The sequence below is a fragment of the Platalea leucorodia genome (genome assembly GCF_965183815.1).
Source record: "Platalea leucorodia genome assembly, chromosome: 7".
NCBI classification, from domain to species: Eukaryota; Metazoa; Chordata; class Aves; order Pelecaniformes; family Threskiornithidae; genus Platalea; species Platalea leucorodia.
Window position 1 is genome coordinate 65,162,915 of NC_138829.1, and position 20,440 is coordinate 65,183,354.

Sequence of the window (20,440 nt, forward strand, 5' to 3'; positions counted from 1 at the left end):
AGAACAACTTCCTTTTGCTTAATGACAATTTTCCAGCTAGTAGGTTCATTTGATGCCACCCAGTTCATCTGCTGGAAGGGCAATGAATATTGTAATGGGAAGACAAAACAAAACTCATCTAGTTTCATAATCTGATCTGTGTAAAATATGATAGGTTCTAACATTTTTTTCTTCCTTTGTCCATAGCAAGATTGCAGCTCTTCTCAAACTGAGTGAGAAAAGCAAGATCTTCACTGAAACCAGTAAGAGAGAAAACTTCTGTAATTTTCCTGAATTCACAGAAATTTGGGTGAAATTTCATGAGAAAATTAAGCTTAACTGGCACCTTCTGCTTCGAAAAAGGCCATCTACTTTCTCTCCTAGTCCTCACCGTTCAGTCCTTCTTTTCCTTGTGCTGGCTCTGGTACTCATCTCATATGTTAGTGAGCTGATTCAGGTTACCAAACAAACAGAAAAGTCCCCACTCTTTAACTGGGCGAGTTTTCTGCCCACTTGGAAAGCTGACAGTTGAAAAGCATCAGCGCCAGCTGAAGGAACAAGAAGATTGCAGAGCCAAGAATGGGGAGAAGGACTTGGACAACTTCTTTCAGCAACAGTGAACTGCTGTATCAATTCGGTTTTCTCAAAAAATCTGAACTTAAATGGTAGCCATTACACAGATAGTGGCCTATATGGAATTATGTATTGTCAGTTACTTTTTCTGGCAGGCAACTATTCAAATTACTTAATCTGCACCACAACATACACTAATTTATACACTTTATGTAAAAATCAAGATTTTCTAAGATTCAGTGAGACAGCAGCACCTGTCTCTAATGATGGATAAAATGCAGAAATAAAAACTAGCCTTAAAGTAACAACAAGCCATAATAAGAGCAATTACCTTGCTCACTGGCAAAGAGAAAATGCTGTTCAGCCTCTAGTGCAGGTTCACATGAGCCCTATACCAACAAAAGAGAATATGAAGTAATCCTAATAGTGGCTAAAACAGATTTCAAGGAGGTTCTCCCTAAATGTCACTGTTAGGTTCTCTAGTGTTAAGACTAATTCAAAATACTATAACAATTCAAAATATTTTAACCAAAATTCTAGATACAAATGCAGACCAGTCTCCCAAGTGACGGCTGTCATTCCACAGTGAAAGTAAAGAGAGATAAAATGTTGGGACCACATTGTTTTCATGCCTTTCAGAAAATGACTGAAAATTACTGATTAAATCTTTCTTAAGGCTGAAAAGCCACCCTCTGAACAGCTGCTAGCCTACTGGTCCGTATCACTAGAGACATGATGTTATTGTCTTTGCATAAATTTCATGCCAATGAATTCTAAAAGATATTACCAGAAATATTTTGAAGTGATCAGGTGATTAAACTTCTTGGAAGTTTAGAAACTTCAGAACATCAAGAAGGATATAATGGGAAGGATGCAATGGCAATGTCTTAAGTTGTGAAGCTAGTTTGCATTACAAACACCAAGAACGATTATTAGAAATGAACACAGAGTATGGTTCCTAGCTTTGATTATGAGAATGCCATTTGAAGTAGTGTCAGAAGCATTACTAAAGTGAAAATAAATGGCATGTCCTGTTTATCCTCTATCCACAAGTTCATTCTCTCATACAGAAAGATTATTCAACATACCGGCTGCTACTTATATCCTTGTTTTCTTCTGAACTGTAGTTCAAGGGCTGCAATTCAGCGACTCCTCCAACAGCATTCAAAAATAGAAACTGTATTTGTATTTTCTAATCTTCCAGTTCCTTCTTTCCTTCACTGTCCTCTATCAGTTCTCATAAACACTAATGGTCCTAACAATTCATCAGCAAGCTCTTTAAATACTCCACAGGCACAATCTATTTGAAACCACCCAAATCACCTAGGCATACGCTAGTCTGCATTTTCCCCAGACAAAGCTGAAATCTAGTCACTGTTCTCAATTATGATACTCATGAGATGTCAGCGCTCCTTCTGTGTGAAGATTAATACAAAAATTTTTACAATTTTCCTCTTTCTCAATATCAACTATGACTAGCTTTTCCACTTCGTCAAGTAACCAACCAGCCCTTCTCTTGGACTTCTCATAACTACTGAGGTACTTAAGAAAAATCTGTATTACTCTTGATAATTCTTGTTAGTTATATCTTACTCTGTACCTGAGTTTTTCAGATTTCGTCTCTACACTCCCATTTTAAAATTTTGCACTGATCCTCAACAACCTGTGAGGCATTTAAAAGCTCAGGATTTAGCCAAAATGGTGTCTTGCTACACTTTCAATCTTCTGCAATGAGAAACTGGCATTTTTATTTGTAATAACACCTTTTTTACTTTCATCTTCCAGATTTTACCTACCAATTTCAAAATCTATTGACAGCTGTCTTCCTATAATCCACTGTTTTAACTTAAAATAATAAATTTATTTTTAAGGCTTTAATGCAGGATTTTTGGCATTGTCATCTCACATAGCTTTGCAACGTGATATATGTTTTCATTACTCCCACAAAATAAGGAAATTGAGGTACTTCACCTCTTATTCAGCGGGAGAAAACAATCACACAACTTTCTAGACTCCAACAGTTCAGAGAAATTGCAGTGACTGGAATGCTAAGAGCTAGATCTATTGTCTCTAGGTTTCTAGTTCTCTGTTCCAGCAACTTGGTATCAAAAAGTAGGATTTAAATTGTTATACTATTTAAGATGTGAACAAAGATTACAGATGCAGTTGCTTTCTACATAACTACAGGCGTTTCTCTAATAACCTTTCATTTTTTTCCTGTAATATCAGCTCTTTTTGCTAGGAAAGTAACAAGCTTGAAAGTTTCTCATAAGAACCATTAATCTGATAAACATTTAAAATAGGAAAAAAATCACATTTCTATTACCATTCAGCCCTTACATCACTTTGAAGTAGTTTTGTATTCTTAGAACCCCAAGATTAATGAACTGATGTGACAAACCAGATGGTATCTCCTTCAGTTCCTCTTCTGCAACAACAATCATCTTTATTTATATGCTGTAATTGTAAGCACTTACAAGACTAACTTCTAAGAAGTTAATCTTCCCTCACGATTGTGGTTTTGGTGACCATGCTTAAACTGAGGGGGCTGGGAAATGTTTCTTGGCTCTAAGGTCCAGTATGTACCCCGGGATATGAAGACAAGATGTATGTGTACAATAGTCCTTTTCCCCTTTGCTACACTTTAAATAGAAAGGAAAGCTGGGCATCTCAGCTGCAATGGAGACATGGTACAGCCTACAAAGACAATTTCAATGTAGTCTGCAAAGGGAATTCTGTTGTAACCTATTTAATCATCTCAGTGTGCCTCATCCACATCCTGACAGAAAGCAGGCTTCCATCAGCTTTCTCTTAGGTGATTCTGGCAACCAAAACATGAAAAGATTCCGTATTTCACATCTTCCTCAGAAAGCCAAATTAAAAAAAAAAAAAAAAAAGAATCTTTGTGATGATAAACAGTCTGAATCTTACAGGAAATCAAGTAGTTTAGAAAATCTTAAATAATTTGAAAATTTTTCTAAAGAGTCCTGAAATTTGCTAAATGCCCTGCTTTCAAACAGAATTCTGTGGTATTCTTCTTGGGGGCTCAAACCGGCCTAAAAGCAAGTTCTGATCCATCTCCAGTAATTCTTGAAATAGACAATAGTCCACTGTGAAGGCTAGCCAAAGTGAAGGGGCGTGAGAGTTATACTTTCTTAAAGTCTGAGTTTAAAACATAATCAAAAGACAGGTTATTTGATAAATACATTAAAATGAGCAAAACGTATCAGAATATGGCTCTTAGTATCGATATATTCTATACTAACCAATAAGAAGAAGGGTTCCAACAGCTACGCCTCCACCTGGAAACAAAACAAAATGAAGACTAAAGTAAGACTACATTTTAATACTATGTTAGAGAACAATTAAGTTTTCTTAGTTTATAAGTCAAAGAAAGGTGATAACGGGGAATTTAAAAATATAAAAGTGAACAACATTTTAATTACCTTTGCAATACTTCCTACAATTCTCTATTATGAAATAATTATACATTACATGTAATTATATATTACACATTACAATTACTTTCACAATATACTGTACTATCATCATTGTGGTAAAAAGATCCTGCAGAGCTCTACACAAGTACGCTCAAGTACTACAATAATGATGTATGGTCTGAGCCAGCGAATTTTTACTTGGATGACTCAAGTGAGTAAACATTCTCCAAATTAAATCTGTATTAATCACTACCAAGTGATATACCTTCATACCAAGAACCATGTATGTAAAGTGACCTACTAAGAGGCTAGCAAATTCCCACCCAAGTCAATCAGGCAAAATCCTGGCTCCACTGGTTTTTATCTTATTACTGAAAACAGACAAGACAACAAGGCAGGTAGGATTTCACCCAAGGAAACCTGGACTGACAGATCATAAACATCATAACACACATCCGAAAAAAAAAATACTATCAAAGTCTTCTATAGCATGTCTTGGACATAAAAACAACTCTATGAATGCAGTTGATTGAAATATTTGTTCAAAAATAAAAATACATTTTGATGGTTTTACACATGGCCACTATTATTTTTCTTTCTTTTTGCTTAAACAATTACAATCAATGCTTATGTTCCAATCACAGATGACTGAATGAGTAATAGAACAGAATACTCCCAATATGTAGATTCTTATCCCATTGAGCTCAACAGTGTGGAGGAACAGGGGGGAAAAAAAAATAAAAAATCTATGAACTCCCATCCTGACTGCTTTATTTCCTCCTTGAAGAGACAGGAAGCATGATTATGTAACAGCAGTTTTAATGGTTGTCCCAAGAAGGAATTTTAACAAAGACAGTGAAAGAAGAATTCGTATTTTATTTTAGGTGAAGAGTAAACTGTTTTATAATCTGAATTCCAAGACTGAAAATAGTGGAATAACTTGAAATCTTGATCTTAAAGGTCTTTTCCAACCTAAACGATTCTATGATTCTATGAAATCAGACTACAAATATTTTTTTGCACAATTATATAACACTGTGACAAGAAAGCTCAAAATTTCTGGACGCGTTCAGATGGCTATATGTAACTAGCCTATTGCAGTGTTTTGCATGAAGGAAACTGCAGTGTGTCTTATGCAATTACATACTGCTTTAAAAGTAAGTTAGGAGCAAATAGAATCACATCAGCACAATATCCAAAACTCATGATAAAAGTCAGTTCTGGACTGCATAGATGGACTGTAGTGAACAAGATAATTCAGTCTATCAATTTAAGAGCTCATTAAACTTCACTTGAAATTGATTCCAATAGCGATTGGATCAACAACTTAATCTTTAGCTCTGCCAGTGGGACTATGAATGTCTGCAGCACCTGCAATGTTGATATATACCCAGAAGGAAGAGAAAAAGCAAATTTCTCTCCCATAGGCCAAAAAGTGCTAATATTGTCACACAATAACACCTGAATGAAAACCACAACAGAATCACTTTGTCATCATGTCATGATGTACCACAATTTGAGCAGTACATCACAGTGCAAATGTTGTCAGCTACTAGTTTCATAGTTGTAGTTCAACACATCACAGATTTTTTTAAGCTATGCTCCTGAGTCACCATGTACAAATGCCTCAATATTTATGGCAAGCTTACCAAGCAATCAAGCATTTCCTAGATATTTAAAAAAACCCCAACTATAAGTACTGTTTATTGGAAAGTTACAATCACTCATGAAATCCCCATGTTCTAATTCACCAATTTTTGTTTAATTTTATTTGTTCAGGAGATAAATGCAAATGAACCCAAAAGATGTACTACGAAACCAGCCATAAGTAATGTATTGCCTCATGGCAATAAGGACTTAAAATCTTGGTTATAAAAAGCTCACTTGTAGCCACCACAGAAGTCGTGTCTCTTCCGCTTTTAAATTGCTTGCACAAGAGAGAATTTGTTTGCCAAGCAGTATGTCAGCACAGTCAAAATTCTCACAAGCTATATTTTCAGATCATCAATGGTACTGTCTCTTTCTACAAGCCAGAGTTGTAACATATGTGCACATACCCCGGTTGCTAAAGGCACTCAGGTCAGAGGATTGGCTTTACATTATCAGATGTAGTGAACAGTTTGAACAAGTGTATTCTATTAGATGGAATGTAAAACCATTGCAGTCACCATGGTTACATATTCATATTACAATGAGCAACTATAATAGTAAATTAAGCAAAAAACAGACGACAGGAAAAAGTAGCAGGAACGTTGATAGAATCAAAAGGAAGAGGTAAAATCTTCACGTTTCCTAAGAAAACTGCTGTGAACTTGTAATTCTTTCTTGTTTTGATATTTTAATTTTTCTTTGCCAGTATCTAAGGCAGTACTACATGTAAACAGCTAAGCAAGACTCGTAACTTTCCGCTTTGCTACCTACAGCAATGAGATTTAACACCTTAGGGACAGAAACAAAACAAACTTTGCAACTTGAAGTGTCCCAATCCTTTTCAAAGCATATCTGTGACCTTTTTTCAAGCAGCTTGAAACAAAACATTCAATACCAAGCATGTGATAGTTATATTAAACAACAGTTACAGCTCATTACAGAGAACTGCTTCGGCACAAATCAGGCATATATGGTCTATAAACCTTGAAAGTAAACTTGAATATAAAGCCTGGAGATGTAACAATCACCCTAATGGTAACTTGGCATTTGAAATCCAGCACTTATCTACCACTTCTTTTTGAAAGGAAATGCATTTATTAATGAAGAGCTAGCTATCAACAATAATGCAACAAATCAGCCAGTAGGGCTGGCTGTAGGTACTGTACCAGCTGCAGGGTAAAAGAAATTCCTCCATGTATCCTCTGCTTGTTCCTCTCTTCAAAAGTTTCTAATTAGACCTAGTAACACCATGCTTTCCCTTACTCACGGTTATTCATAAGCTATATCTTCATGTCTGGCAAATAATACCGTATTTGGGTTGCACCTTCTGGACAAGGTAAACTCAAATCCAAGCCCAAAGCACAAGAGCTGGAAGACTATGCCTGGTGACCATTAAAAAATATGTCTGTGAAAGACATGAGACTAAAAGAGTGTATAGTAACTTCCATTGGTAATTTATACAAACAGGTTTGTCCTCAGTCCCTGGTGACAATAAGATTAAATACTTTGTACAGTCAATTATTTAACTGCTAGTGGTCAAGATGAAAGAAAAAACGTAACAGCATTCTTTAAGAAGCACATAAACACCGTTCTGCAAGACATTTATGAAGCATTTCCACACACATCCAAAAAGGACATGAAGGAGATCGAGTAAAATATTTCTACAGTCACCAGCACAGTGGGCTGCATCAACAGAAGCTCAGTCAGTTGGTCAAGGGATGTGACTACTCCCCTTTACACACCACTCATTAGATCACATCTGGAATACAATGTCCAGGTTTGGGCCCCTCAGTACAAGAAAGAAGTAAATATAAACTGAGATGGGGCAAATGACCCAAGAGGAGTGGCTGAAGGAACTGGGCTCGTTTAATCTGGAGAAGAGAGGAAGACCTAAGAGCAGCCTGCCAGTACCTCAAGAGAAGCTACTGAGAAGACAGTTGAGCTCTTTGCTGAGGTGCACAGTGGGAGGGCAAGAAACAACAGGCATAAATTGAAACAAGAAAAGTTCCAAGTGGATATAAGGAAAAAGAAAATTCACTATAAAGATAATTAAGCATTGGACTGGGTTGTCCAGAGAGGCTGTGAAATCTCTGCCATTGCAGATTTTCGAGACTCAACTGGACAAAGACCTGAGCAACCAAATCTGTATTCAGTGCTGAGCGTGCTTTAAGGTTGCAGTAGATGAATTTCTGAGGTCCCTCCCCAGCCTCCAAAATCAACGATTCCACACAGGTCCACCTAGCTGGGCAGTCTGTCTCCCACAGTGCCTAATACCTGGTATCAATGGAAATTGTATTATAGTACAGCATGTTTGGCATGAGTCTTTCCTGGCCTACCCACTCAGCCTCCCAAAATCAGTGAAAACCAGGCTAGGAGGCTACCAAAGATTTAACACAGGAATATAGGGCTTCCCAGTTATTCAAAGATGCCACAAACAAAAAAAACATTGTAAAAGTGTTTTCAAAAGTTGCTATTAGAGTTGACGAACTTTCTTGATGTTCGAGTGTAAAACTTGTTAAGGTCAGGAAATTACTGAATATTTAAAAGACAAGGAAAAGGTATTTTAGAAGGGATCCTGGGTTTATTGGAAGAAGTCTCCCCAGTTTCCATAACAAACCACTAATTATATTAGCAAATGCCTGGACATTTAGGGGATTGCCACCATGGGAGCTGTCTACATCTTCTGACCCATGCTATGCAAAATCCACTGTTTATAAAAGGGAATATGAACAAGAACTGGAACTTTCAATGCAAATTTTATATTTATGCAAAGGGTTTCACAAATTACGCTCACTTAATGAAATACTTCTCTCTTAAGGAGGAAGAGCTTTCTCCATAAGGATGCCAATCCCTGATGGAAATGCAGATGGTCCCTACCAAACAGACAGACAGAGACAGACACAAAAGATACAGAAGTGTAATTCTCCTTAAGATACACCAGCTGCAAAAACTTTTTTATGGAATGGATACAACTTTTATATTTATCATTATTGATATAGAATATTCTTAGAAAGAAAAATGATATATTCCTATATTCCATTTACTCCTCCAGGGATGACTGAGCAAAGCTAAAGTCAAGCCTTCCTCAGCTAAAAGCAGTCCCACCTATGTACAGTGAAGATGTACTGCAATTGTACCAGTAGTTAGTAAAAGGATCATGCAGCCCTAATGCATACAGATAAAACATGCTGCTTATACCCATGAAATGAATTAGTTCCCAATACAAGTAAATGGTGCTAGTTCACGCCACAGATTATAACACAGCAATGGTCACAACAGATCAGTCCAAGGAGCTATTGGGTATCTTGATACTGACAGTGGGCAAAAGCAGATTCAGACAGTAAGAACAGCATCACACCAGTGTAACTTATCTAAATGGGCATTTATAACGATGTAGCAGTGGCGAGCAAGACAGAAAAGCCACACTGAGAGTTCAGTCTTACGGTCAAACGCATCCTAAAAACTGCCATACTGAAGGACCAGAACTGCACCACATTCAACGAGTTAATTCAGCAAACGTTTTTCAAAACCAACAACTTCAGACCCTTTACTGTGACAGCTTGAAATATGACAGGAATGTGTTACTAAGTAAATTTATAGAGTAGCTTTCTAGAAAGGTAGCTTAAACGGATTTAAACGGACGGCAAATGGCAATCCTCTGCTCCGCAAGCAGGCTACAAAGCAGGCGCACCTGCCTGTACCGCCATCCTCCTCCTCACACGGGGCGGCGCGGCTCAAGGCGGGAAACGGCTCCTGCTTTGCCCCTTCCTCTTCCCCCCCCACCCTGCCCCCAATCCCGGGAACTGCGGGGAGGGAGGGAAAGCCTGCGGGAGTAGCTGCGGGGTCGTGGCAGGTAAATGACAGGCAGGGCCTGGCAAAGGAGAGGGCCGCCGGGCGGGGGAGGGCAGCACCCAGGTCCCGCTCCCCACCAACCTAGCACACAGTCCAGGGAGGGGACCCCGCTGGAGAGCAGCAGCTGCCCGTGGCGAACGGAAGGCCGAGTGCCCGCCACAGCGGCCAGGCGGCTGCCGGCCGCGGCCTTCCGCTGGAAGCTGGTGGCCCCGCGGCCCCGCGCCGCCCCGCCGGCCGCCGGCCCCGACGCCGCCATCTCGGCTGCCTGTCGGATGACAGGAGCAGGGGGACGCCGGGAAGAATCGAGCCCTTTCCTCTCCACCAATGGGAGAGCGGCTTGGGAAACCCGCTGTCCAATGGGAGACCGCGTTGTTTGCACGTCCCGGGCTAAAGGGGCGGGGGAAGGGCTGGGGCGTCCGGTAACGAGCAGGCAGGTGAGTGTGGCGGGGCCGGGATGGAGGGCCGCTTCGGCGGGGATGCTGGGGCCGGGGCTGAGGAGGGCCGGGGCTGAGGGCGGCCGGTAGCGGGAGGCGGCCGGTAGCGGGAGGCGGCGGCCGGGCCTCGTCCCGCCCTGGCGCGGGGCCGGCGTGAGGAGGCGCGGGTAGTGCGGGGCCGGTGGCTCGGCCGCGCTGCGGAGGGAAAAATCCCCCTGTCTTCCCTCGGGATGCCCGAGGTGTCGGTGAGGCTGAAGGACGGTGAGTCGTGGAGGGAGAGGCTCGCCTGGCCTCTGCACCCCTGGGTTATCCGCCGGTCTCGGTGCCGCACCGGCGGCCTCACCCCCTTCGGAAAAAGCTTTTCGTGGGTGCGAGCCTGGACGTGAATAGGAAGGAAAAAGTATTTGTAAAACGTTCTTTTTTTTTTTTTTTTTTTCCCTAACGGTATTTGAGTAACTGTATGTAACATAGTATATAAGCATGCTTGGAGTCCCTCTCTTGTTTGTAAATAACCACGGATCTGTAACAAATGTGTCATTTAAGACCTCTCACTTGGAAGCAAGATCTTGTGTCAATATGATTATTCTGGATCACACCATAAGCAAAGAGCTATAGAAGAAAAAATTGCTTTATGTGAGAAATGTAATTTCTATGCTTTATTAGCATTTATTGTTGAATCAGTTACTAATATCATAGAAAGTTATTTTGTGTATTTTGGAAAATTAGCATGTCCTTTACTCTCTATTAGCACTTTATGGACAGTAGCCTGTGGCCTTGTACGTGGCAGCAAACAACCACCCTAAACTGAGTCTATGTAAATATTGGTGAAATATCTGAATTTGATACTTCCTTTTATGTTCTCTTTTATACCAAGACATTAAAATACTTTTAATGAAAAATTTTGGTATGCTTGCTTTGTAAACCAACATTTTATGTTATAGTACTCTGAATTTAAGAGAAATCCCTATAAACATATAGAAGAGCCACTGTCACAAGTATTTGTGTATTTGTTTTTAATCTGTTGGTGTTTCAGATGTATCAAAAGCTACTTGAAGACATTTGCCCATGGCAGGATGTACTAATGAGGTTCTAATATTATAATTTTCCACTCTCCATCTTTAATTTCAATAAATGATTCTTGTCATTGCTATAAACCATGGATTTTGAACATCTGTGGTTGTTTTCAATTGATTTTTTAATTGAGGAAAAAAATACTCAAATATAAACAGCAAGAAAGAGCAACAATCCCGAACCTCAAAGTTTTTGCTTCATATCAAATTGAAGCTCAGGAGCATGAAGTTTCAGTATTACATCTTCCTAGCTGGTGAAATTGCATTCCTTTTGCTGCTGACCAAGCTTCCTTACATGTTGATGGGTGGACAATTTAAGATCTTTATCATGAGTCTCAAGAGGTTGTTTTAAAACTGTGAAACATTGAATAATAAATATTTAATTTCAAATGTAGATTATTGTCAAATGGACATTGGACGTATTTGTCTTTAGAGGAAAAAAAATCAAAGGACACATTTAAAAACATGGCAAGAAATAAATATAGCTAGTATGTCATTTCTGTAGGATCTGACTAATGATTTGTGAATATCTGGAATAGGAAAGACTTTAACAAAGTAAGGGCATAAAGCATAATTCACAATTCTTTTAAAAAAGAGTTCAAGAATCCATTATTGTCAGTGGGGTTCTCTGGTGTAAATTCTGTATAAATGAGTGAGGAGGCTGAAACTTACGCAGAGTTCTCCACTTTTAAAACATCACATCAGCTCTTCCATTTCTTGCTGTATGGTCATTCTGGAGTCCAGATACCTAAATATTTCAGATGTAAGTGCTTGCGGGTGTGTGTAACAATATTAAAAATTGCAGTATATCTATAGGGAACTCCTTAATAGAATGCTTGTAACCCAAAGAGGATATCTTTAATAAGTCACCACTTATCTATCAGAAAAAAAGAATCAAATGATATCTTACATGTGCTTTGTCTCAGTGATTCCCCCACCCCCATTCTAAGCAGTGCACTTTCTTTTGTTACTTAAGTGAGACAAAGTTTTTTTTCTTTGCTTGTTTTTTTTTTTTTTTTTTTTTTTAAGTAAAGCATACTACTATAGGTTGCATTAACTTTACAGAACAGGTGTAAATATACATCCAGGGCTGAGCCCTCTCTCTTGTTTGTCCATTACTCATTGGTACTTCCCTGACAGGTAGCTTTTATAATTATTTTCCTTTTTCTTATCTCATTTTCCTACAGGGCAATTAAAACTAGAGGCAAAATAATTTTTCATTTTGGAGCCTAGATTCTGAAAGCATTTTGCAATTGGGAATACTTGTACTGTGGTCCTGCAATTTTTAGAATTTCTTGCATGAAGTGCAAGTTCACTGGAAATCTCAGTGTCTCCTGAGCTGATCTAATGGGTCAGCATTGCTGAAAGAGGAAGTAGTGTTTCCTTTTCCTCCTCTGCTTCCAGTGATTCAGCCCAGCAAACCCTGGTGCTTGTCAGATCCTTTCTTGAGCTGATTCAGCTCAATAATCTGACTTGGAGCTATCTATCCACTTTCTCAATAGGTTAATTTTGTGTTATATTGCTGAGTTGATGCAATAAGGAAAAGGGCATATACAGACAGTGGGGAGGGGGCAATTGAACCTTCCACCTCTTGCTGACTGTGAACTCTTAATTCACCTCAACTTATGAACCTTGCAGCTATTTCAGAATTTTATGTATTTTTAAATAAAATGATATTTTTGTTATAAATTTTGTGAGTTGACAGCGTTTGAAATATAGAGAAACTGTCTCTTACAATGTAACTTACAATAGAAGAGACTGTTTCAGATATTACAAAAATATGATGAAGTAGAAATAGCTTTTCAGTGTAAGAACTGAACATTAGAAAGTATTGCAGTAGTTCTGTTTGTGGTCTTCATTTTTCCTCTGTCACATTTTAAGATGATGGGTACAGTTAAAGTCCTGCTGATTTAGAAAGCAGGTGGAAATAAGCTATTTTTCAAAGATTTAATTTAAAAAAAACCCTATTTAATACAATAAAGCTTTATAAGTGAGTATAGGCTTATGAAAACACCACTTACAACATCTCACTTTGCCTGCGTTTCATTTCAGACAAATAGAGAAGAAACTAATTTTATGGAATTTTTAAAATTTTTAAGTCAATGGTGTTTCATTTTCAGGAATAATAACAGGTTTTTCACTCTCTTGGAATGGTATTAAAGGTTTGCTGATGTTCACATGTCCACTTTCCAAAAGATGAATTTCCAGCCATTGTAAAAGATCCCACTAGGGGCTGTCTGACAGAAAGCAAGACTGCAGGAATTGTAATTCTAGACATTGCTATATAAAAACCCCCTCATCCTCAAATACACGTCAGTAGGTAGATGAGTCCTACCATTCCTGCTCTAGGGATGGAATTGAAATGCAGAGAAACTAAAGAACACAGAGACCATTGCAAGTGATCAGGAAACATCTTAGCAAGTTATTTCTTGTCAGCTGGGCTCCGGCAACTGACTACGGTTATACGCAGGTCATTGTAAAATGGAGAAATTTAAACCTTTGTGTCTAGATGGGGATGTCTTAAACTGTAGAATAATCAACTTTTCTTTCTTGTTGCTTGCATATTATCATGTAGACCTGATCAAATGTTTATGTCAATTTTAACTGCAAATCCTAACTCTAGTATGAAGAAATCAAGCGCTCTGTTTTCCATTTCTTGTAAACTTGCTGATCCAATTCAACTACTTGTCTATGCCAAATGCGGGTTCTAAGATGGATTAAGAGGATTTTGGGTGAGAATTCCCTAAGGAAAAAATGGAGGGAATACAATGGGTGAGTGAGAGAGCAATCAAAACATTTGGGAAAAGGTATGCTTGGAATTTGATCTGCAAGTATGTTTGTCATTTCTCTTCAAAAGCTGTAGCTTACGGATTTGGTGAATATCCTAGTGTCCCCGAAATAGCAGCACTTTTTAAAGTGTGCTTTAGATGTTTTGTGCTTGATAAGAGGAAACACCTGTTGTGGCTGTCATTGCCTCTTTTCTTTGTTTACTACGTGGAGCTTACATGGGTTGCAGGTGTAAACTCTTTGGACCTTCAGTTAATGCAAGCTGAGGCTGTATTTGAGCAGTGTTTCTCAACAAGACAATGATATTGATGTACATATTTTATTTTCCTTGATTTCAAATTGATGTTTTTGCTACGTTTTAATTGTGCCTTATAAGATTCAGTGTATGCTCTTGTCCTTCTGTGGCAATGAGCAAAATGCTGTCCATTTTGTAATAAAAGACATCGGTGCATTTTGTTTCAAAACCATACGTCTGCCTGGTCAGTTTTCAGTAATATTTTTCAGTTGGGTTTATGTATGGGGTAGAGAACAAGAAAACTGCATCCTAGTGGCAGTTCTAATTCATAATCTTATTAGCGTTTGCTGTTACATCGCCAAGCTGCTTCCCTCATCAGTTCTGGAATGTGATGGTATTAGACTGTACTGATTAAAGTTTTATAGTCACCAAATCAGATTAGCTATTGAGTCACCTGACAAGGTAGGGCTCGCAGTCATGTGATCCAGTGCCCTGCTGAGCTCCCGCTGGGAGCTGAAACAAGGTAGTTTGCTTTTGAGATGTTCTTAAGTATCTAACAGCATGGGTCATGGATTATGGCTGCAAAGAAGATGCCTTCATTTTCCTGATCTTTGAACTAGCTAGAATGGGATAAGTTTGAAAGTGCAGGATCTTCAGGGCATGAGCCAACAACTGGAAAGAATGTTTAATCCTGGAAGTTCTGACACCGAAAGACCTGTGGTTTTTTTTTTTTTTTTTTTTCTTTCAGTATGAAAAAGCTTAAAGACTACTTATCCAATCAGTCCATGGAAAACGCGAGGATTAGTGGGAGGGTTTAAGACATACCAGTTGTATGATATTATATAAAACATGATAATGATTTTCTTCAGAAAGCCTCTGGATGTTACCTAAATGCATCCCTGGAGGTATACTGAACAACAGTGATAAAAATTTGAACCTGTGTCAAATTTAAACAGCTCTTTTAAAATAGAAGCAAATAAATTAGGAGACATGAGTTAAAGTGGTATGTGCTGAAGACAATGGTTTAATAAATCATAAAAAAGTTATTTAATGTTTCTGTAATTTCAGATGATAAAAATGTACAGTATAGTATTACTGAAACTTGCAGAACAGTAATATTGAAAATGTGTTGTAAGTTGAATGTACTGTCTTAATAAGCATCATACAGATTAGTGGTGTATTTCATAGAGATTATTTTGATTCTGTTTATCATAAAAAGAGGAATTCTCACTTTAAAAAACAAATCGTATTAATTTATAAATACTTGTAAGATATGACTAAAAGCAATGAGTAAAAAAAACCCCAAACAACTAGAAAAGGAGTATTGTTTGTATTATGGCTGTATTATATATTATTTATTATATATTATGTTATATTCTGTAATGTTTTCCATACTGGGTTCCATGTCCGTATAAAGCTTACTTCAGGATTACAAACTAGAAATTAAGACTGATTAAGAAGATTGATTCTAGTCTTTTCAGATGCTTAACATCCTGAAATCTATTTCATGTTGAATACAAATGGCTGCCCTCAAAGAATAAAACAGTTTGTCACTTCAGTATGTCAGTGGAAGAGGTGAAGAGTAAACTTTGTGTTTCAATTGGAAAAACATAATTTAAATGCTTTGATATTTTGAGTCTTTGGTTTTGTCTTCCAGTTGTATCTGATTGCACATATTTCATTAAATAGGCATTTCTAAAGCCAGATAAATAATGTAGGTAATTATGATTTATGGAAATGAAAGGTTTAATAGCTGTGACTTTTAAAATGCAATTTATATTAGTGCAGTTTATGCAAAAGTACAAAATTACTTATATTACATGTGCTTTTAGAACCTAAGATTCACTGCATATCTGTAAAAATGTATGTATCACTGAAATTAATTTATAGTCGCTATAGCATTTTTTCCTGATATGCTGGCATTACAAAGGTTAAGAATTGGCACATTTTGGATTTCAAAAAAGCGTTATGTCTTCTGCTAAGTTGTTAGCACTTTTAGTCTTCCAAGGCATTATTCCAAATAACCAATTCCAAATGTTATTTCTATTATAAATCTACACTATCAGCAGGTGCTGGAATACAGACAATGTTTGCTCCTCACCTACATTGTGGGATTTTATAGGAGGTACTCTTTTTTTGGATTTAGCTTTTTTGTCCATCATCTCTGCAATATTGTGAGACCTGAAATCTGTGAAATGCTTTGGCAAAGCACTTGAGGCCTGCCCATGGCCAAAAAAGATTTAACTGATCACCTTCAGAATTCCTTTTAAAATTGTAGTTCATCTCTGCTTGCTGAAATATTTTTAAGGAGTTTTCATAACGGAGAATTTTCCCTCTCTTCTAATGGTAGCCAGAACCAAACAGTAATGTTTCAACAAGAAGTACTTCTGCAGTAGTTTCTGAATTAAAAAGTAAACAAAATCTGGGTCATAAGTCTTCTGGTTGCACAGCCCCACCTGTCTGACCTCCCCTCTTGTATAAAGGAAATGTTATCATTAACTATTCTTATGCTTACAGGTAACTTCTGACTACTGTGCTGAAGTGTAGAATCTGTATTGCTGACACTGTTTTTCGGATTAGCTTTCAACAACTGGCTCTGGCATCTGTTGAAGTAATGACAGGCACGCTAGGTGAGGTTCAGAAAGTTCCTACTCTGGGGTAGAATGATGAACTGACACTTAATTGAAAATAAATCTCAAAACCTTGATGATAGCAAAGATGGGAATCTTTGCCAATGTGCTTACATGTAACTTCTTGGTGAGCCCCGCAAAACTTGCAGTTTCACCTTTCCAGTGTACTGGCCAGCGCTGTATTCTGATCATTGTGACTTCCGTAGATATTCCAGACAGCTAGGTTCATGCTAGCTTGGTTATTAAGCCACCACCAGTGTGGAAGTAACTTCAGATAGTGAAACATCCTCTAACAAGCAGTTTCCCCCCCCGTTATTGTGCATTCTGTCTTAGATTTATGAACTACTCAATCTTTGCATGTCTGATAAGACATGCAAAAGAGCGGTGGTTGAACTAAAAAGCGTATCGGTGTGTTGCAAGGAGCTAGATGTAGTAAGTTATACGGTACTGTGAGTAGTGATACAGTTAGTGGCCCAGCTCAGGATGACGCTAGTTCTGGCTTTCCCAAGTAGTGATGTTGGTCAGCAGCTTCACAAAAGTGTACAACCCTCAGGTTTCGCTGAGGACAAGATACTGCAGAGTCATAGGAACATTCAGATGTATTCGGTGGACTTCAGTCTAGTTTCACAGCATCATGACCATCCATAGAGTGGGGGATGAACCAAGATGTGCTGCTGTAAATAATTCTGTAGAGCTGTGTAACTATACCTTTCCTGAGCACAGAGACAAAAGTCTTGCTTGCTTTGCAAAAGACATGACTGTTGTAAGAACTTGTTTAGAATGATAAACTAGTTAGGTCATTGAGAAGTAGATGAAGAAAAGAGGCATTTTGGACTTTAGGCAAGAATTAAAATTTAGATTTTTCAGTGTGAATTATAAAGTTAGGTAAAACACAATCAAGCAATCTAGTAAAACTGACTTCAAATATAAAAAGCCAGATCCACTACTGGCTACTTAAGAAAACTTATATTGTTCCAAATCTGGAATAATATTGTGATGAAAAAAGCAGAAAACACTGAATATCTGGCTTTTTTTGTAGCCAAACTGTATTTTAGCAACCTTTCATTATTCTTTATCTCAATGGATTCAGTTTCCATCTCCTATACTGAGCCTGCCAGTTCCATGCCAAAACTGCTGTATTTGCTGAAATCCCATTTCAGGAGGATGTATCTAGGAGTAGGGCTGCCTAAGCAAGTGAGCTCCCTTGTGCTTCAGTGTTTGAGAATCACCTTTGTGATTCTCAGGCTACTATCTACTCGAGTCAAGTTATTATCTACTCAGTAATGCATTGAAGTTTGTGTTGACTCGAGTTAGCTTTTGCTAGCTTAGATATTAGCGCTGTGACGGTAGCTGGAAAAGTTTGTTTTATTGTTGAAACCTTCTTATTATATGAATTTCATAAGAATACGAAAAAAGTTTTGATGATAGAAATACAAATGTATCATAGGAAGGTGCTTGAGTTGCATGGCTGCTACCATCTTTTTTCCCCAGGTACTATTTTGCATGAGACTATGTATGTAAGATGAATAAAAATAAATTAATATTTAAAGTTGCAGAAACTGAAACAGATTGAGGGAAACTGAAATATCATCAAGGTCATAGAAATAACAATACTGTAACTGGTAACTGCAGAATAACTCACAATACCGTATTGTAAATGGGACAGACCTAAGGTTGTGGTTGCTAGTGTGTGAGCTTCACTAATTGTTGCAAGGTCCTATCTTGGTTTTGTATGAAAATAATGTATATGTGTTATTTCATTGCAATGGGGGACTCATTCTGGAGGAAGTAATTCACCTGAATTTTTAGTCTTAAGACTTACATGTACTTGATTCTAATATCTTTTCAGTTCCCATCTTTTCATTATTTCTGTGAATTAGAGCTGTCTCTGTGTCCCTAGCAAAGGAAGAAAGGTAATTGAGCTTCCTTTCAATACATTTTTACGTTTCCGAGAAGGCTGTTGTACACTCCTGGAGCTGCATGCTTCCACCATTTATCAACTGTGCTTCCATTGGTCCGAGAAGTGTGAAGCAGTGTTTGTCGTGCTATTGCCAAGCTGCAATGATTTTTTTTTTAATAGAATTTTTAACGTTTCTGGCATAAAAGACCTAAAATTCACAAACATTAAATTGTAGGAAGATTATCAGTCTTCTCAGCATGCACACAATATTTGTGAAAAGCGCTGTATGACCAGTCACTGTTTTTCCTTTTAAAAAGGCAGTGTATTATGAAAGAGAGGGCAAGCCAAATTAGTAAACTTAGATGAAATAAAATCTGATTACTTGCTTAAAAAATTAACCCGTTTTTAAGAAAGCAATTCAGGTAGGGAGACATGATATTAGTGAAGTTATACAATGATTGTTTCTGTACTATTTTTCTGTTTCACAAGTACTTGTGTCCTCATTTGAAATTTGGATTTGGGGTGGTTATCTGTGGTAAATTAAGGCATATAGACCCTTTTTGGTAATCTGTTTGGTATAGTGATCATGCAGTTTGTGGGGCTGGAGCGCGCTCAGCGTCTTGCAGGTACTCTGCACCTCAGCGTATTATCATTTGCTAATTTTGAGAAAGGCACCTCTACTTACCTGATTCACTAAGTAGTCAGTTTTCTCACTTACTATTGTGTCAGCTGTATCTTTTACTTTAAACCATCAAATTAAATAATAGTTTATGCTGGCTTTTTATTTTAGTTCATGCATTTAAAACCTGGAACTCGGATAAAAAGATAGTTTCAGAATAAATTCAGTATATTATTTATGAGTGGAGCAACACATTAGCATTGAGTTCACAATAGATCATACCGCTTTTATTCCATCTTACAAGCTTAGCAGCACAAACAGAATAATCAACATATTATTTGGCTGTCATCTGCTGAACAGAAACCAGAGATCACAAGGAGGTTTTCCCTAGCTGCAGTGATGGCCTTTTTGTTCCAAGCCCCCATCTGGGAGGGCCATGGTGTGTTATCATATGGAACGCGGGGTTTTCTGTAATCTGCTTAGCTGCACTGCAGTTTGAATCTTTATTCCATGTTTGTGTAATTTATAATTTTAATGAGACCATGGCTCTTGTGGGCTTTGAAATATATTAAAAGCTCTTTTGTGCATATGCTTTTGTTCTTGCTTAATAGGCTCAGTGTATTTAAAACTGATGAATTTTTATTCATGGATTTGGATGTCTGGGGATTAACTTAGACTGAATATCATTGCACTCATCTATTGATGTTTGGAACTTTTTTTAATACTTGTATCTGTAAGTGGAGAAGAACTGACGGAACTTGTGATTTATATATAAAACAGCTCAGAAATAACTAATAAACTTCTGTTAAGCAATGAGAAAAAGTACTGATTACAGTTTATTTTCACTGTATAAACTCACATGAAATACAAGTTGTGCTATGAAAAAATAAGTAGTTGAATCCACGTACCTGTGTGTATTTAGAAATTCATAACTAAAAAACAATTTGGAAAAGCTGTCAAAATTTTTGTAGAATAATAGCAGTGACAGGCACTTGATTTGCATTTTTCTTCTGTTCAGGTAACTTGAAAATGTAAGTACTGGGCTCACTTTTGTCTGTGTTTCCTTTCTCCTGTTTTTTAACACTTTTTTTAATGCAGAGTATGCATAAGATATTTCATTAGAAGATGATGCTTGTAACTGGGAAGTATTGATGAAGAATATACAGAAAGATCCTTTGTTACTATTGTTATATTTTATGACAGTGCTAAAACTGTTCTTGTTTCTTGCTTTTGTATTTTTCAAATGTTTAATAATAGCTTTGATTTACTAT

The 20,440-nt window shown here is 37.6% G+C and overlaps 2 protein-coding genes across 2 annotated transcripts in view; one reads left to right on the forward strand and one right to left on the reverse strand.

Annotated features, from left to right (window-relative positions):
* The window catches only part of ELP4 (elongator acetyltransferase complex subunit 4), a gene marked incomplete at both ends in the record, with an annotated part of 156,938 nt that extends 141,513 nt beyond the window's left edge, over window positions 1-15,425 (reverse strand). Inside the window, 3 exons of the mRNA XM_082317305.1 lie at window positions 3,819-3,854; window positions 9,576-10,304; window positions 15,416-15,425. Of these exons, the coding sequence (XP_082173431.1) occupies window positions 3,819-3,854; window positions 9,576-10,304; window positions 15,416-15,425 (775 nt within the window). The remainder of the gene's footprint in view (window positions 1-3,818; window positions 3,855-9,575; window positions 10,305-15,415) is intronic.
* The window catches only part of IMMP1L (inner mitochondrial membrane peptidase subunit 1), a 36,312-nt gene continuing 25,773 nt past the window's right edge, over window positions 9,902-20,440 (forward strand). The window contains exon 1 of the mRNA XM_082317731.1: window positions 9,902-9,928. The gene's annotated coding sequence lies outside the window, so the exon portion shown is untranslated. The remainder of the gene's footprint in view (window positions 9,929-20,440) is intronic.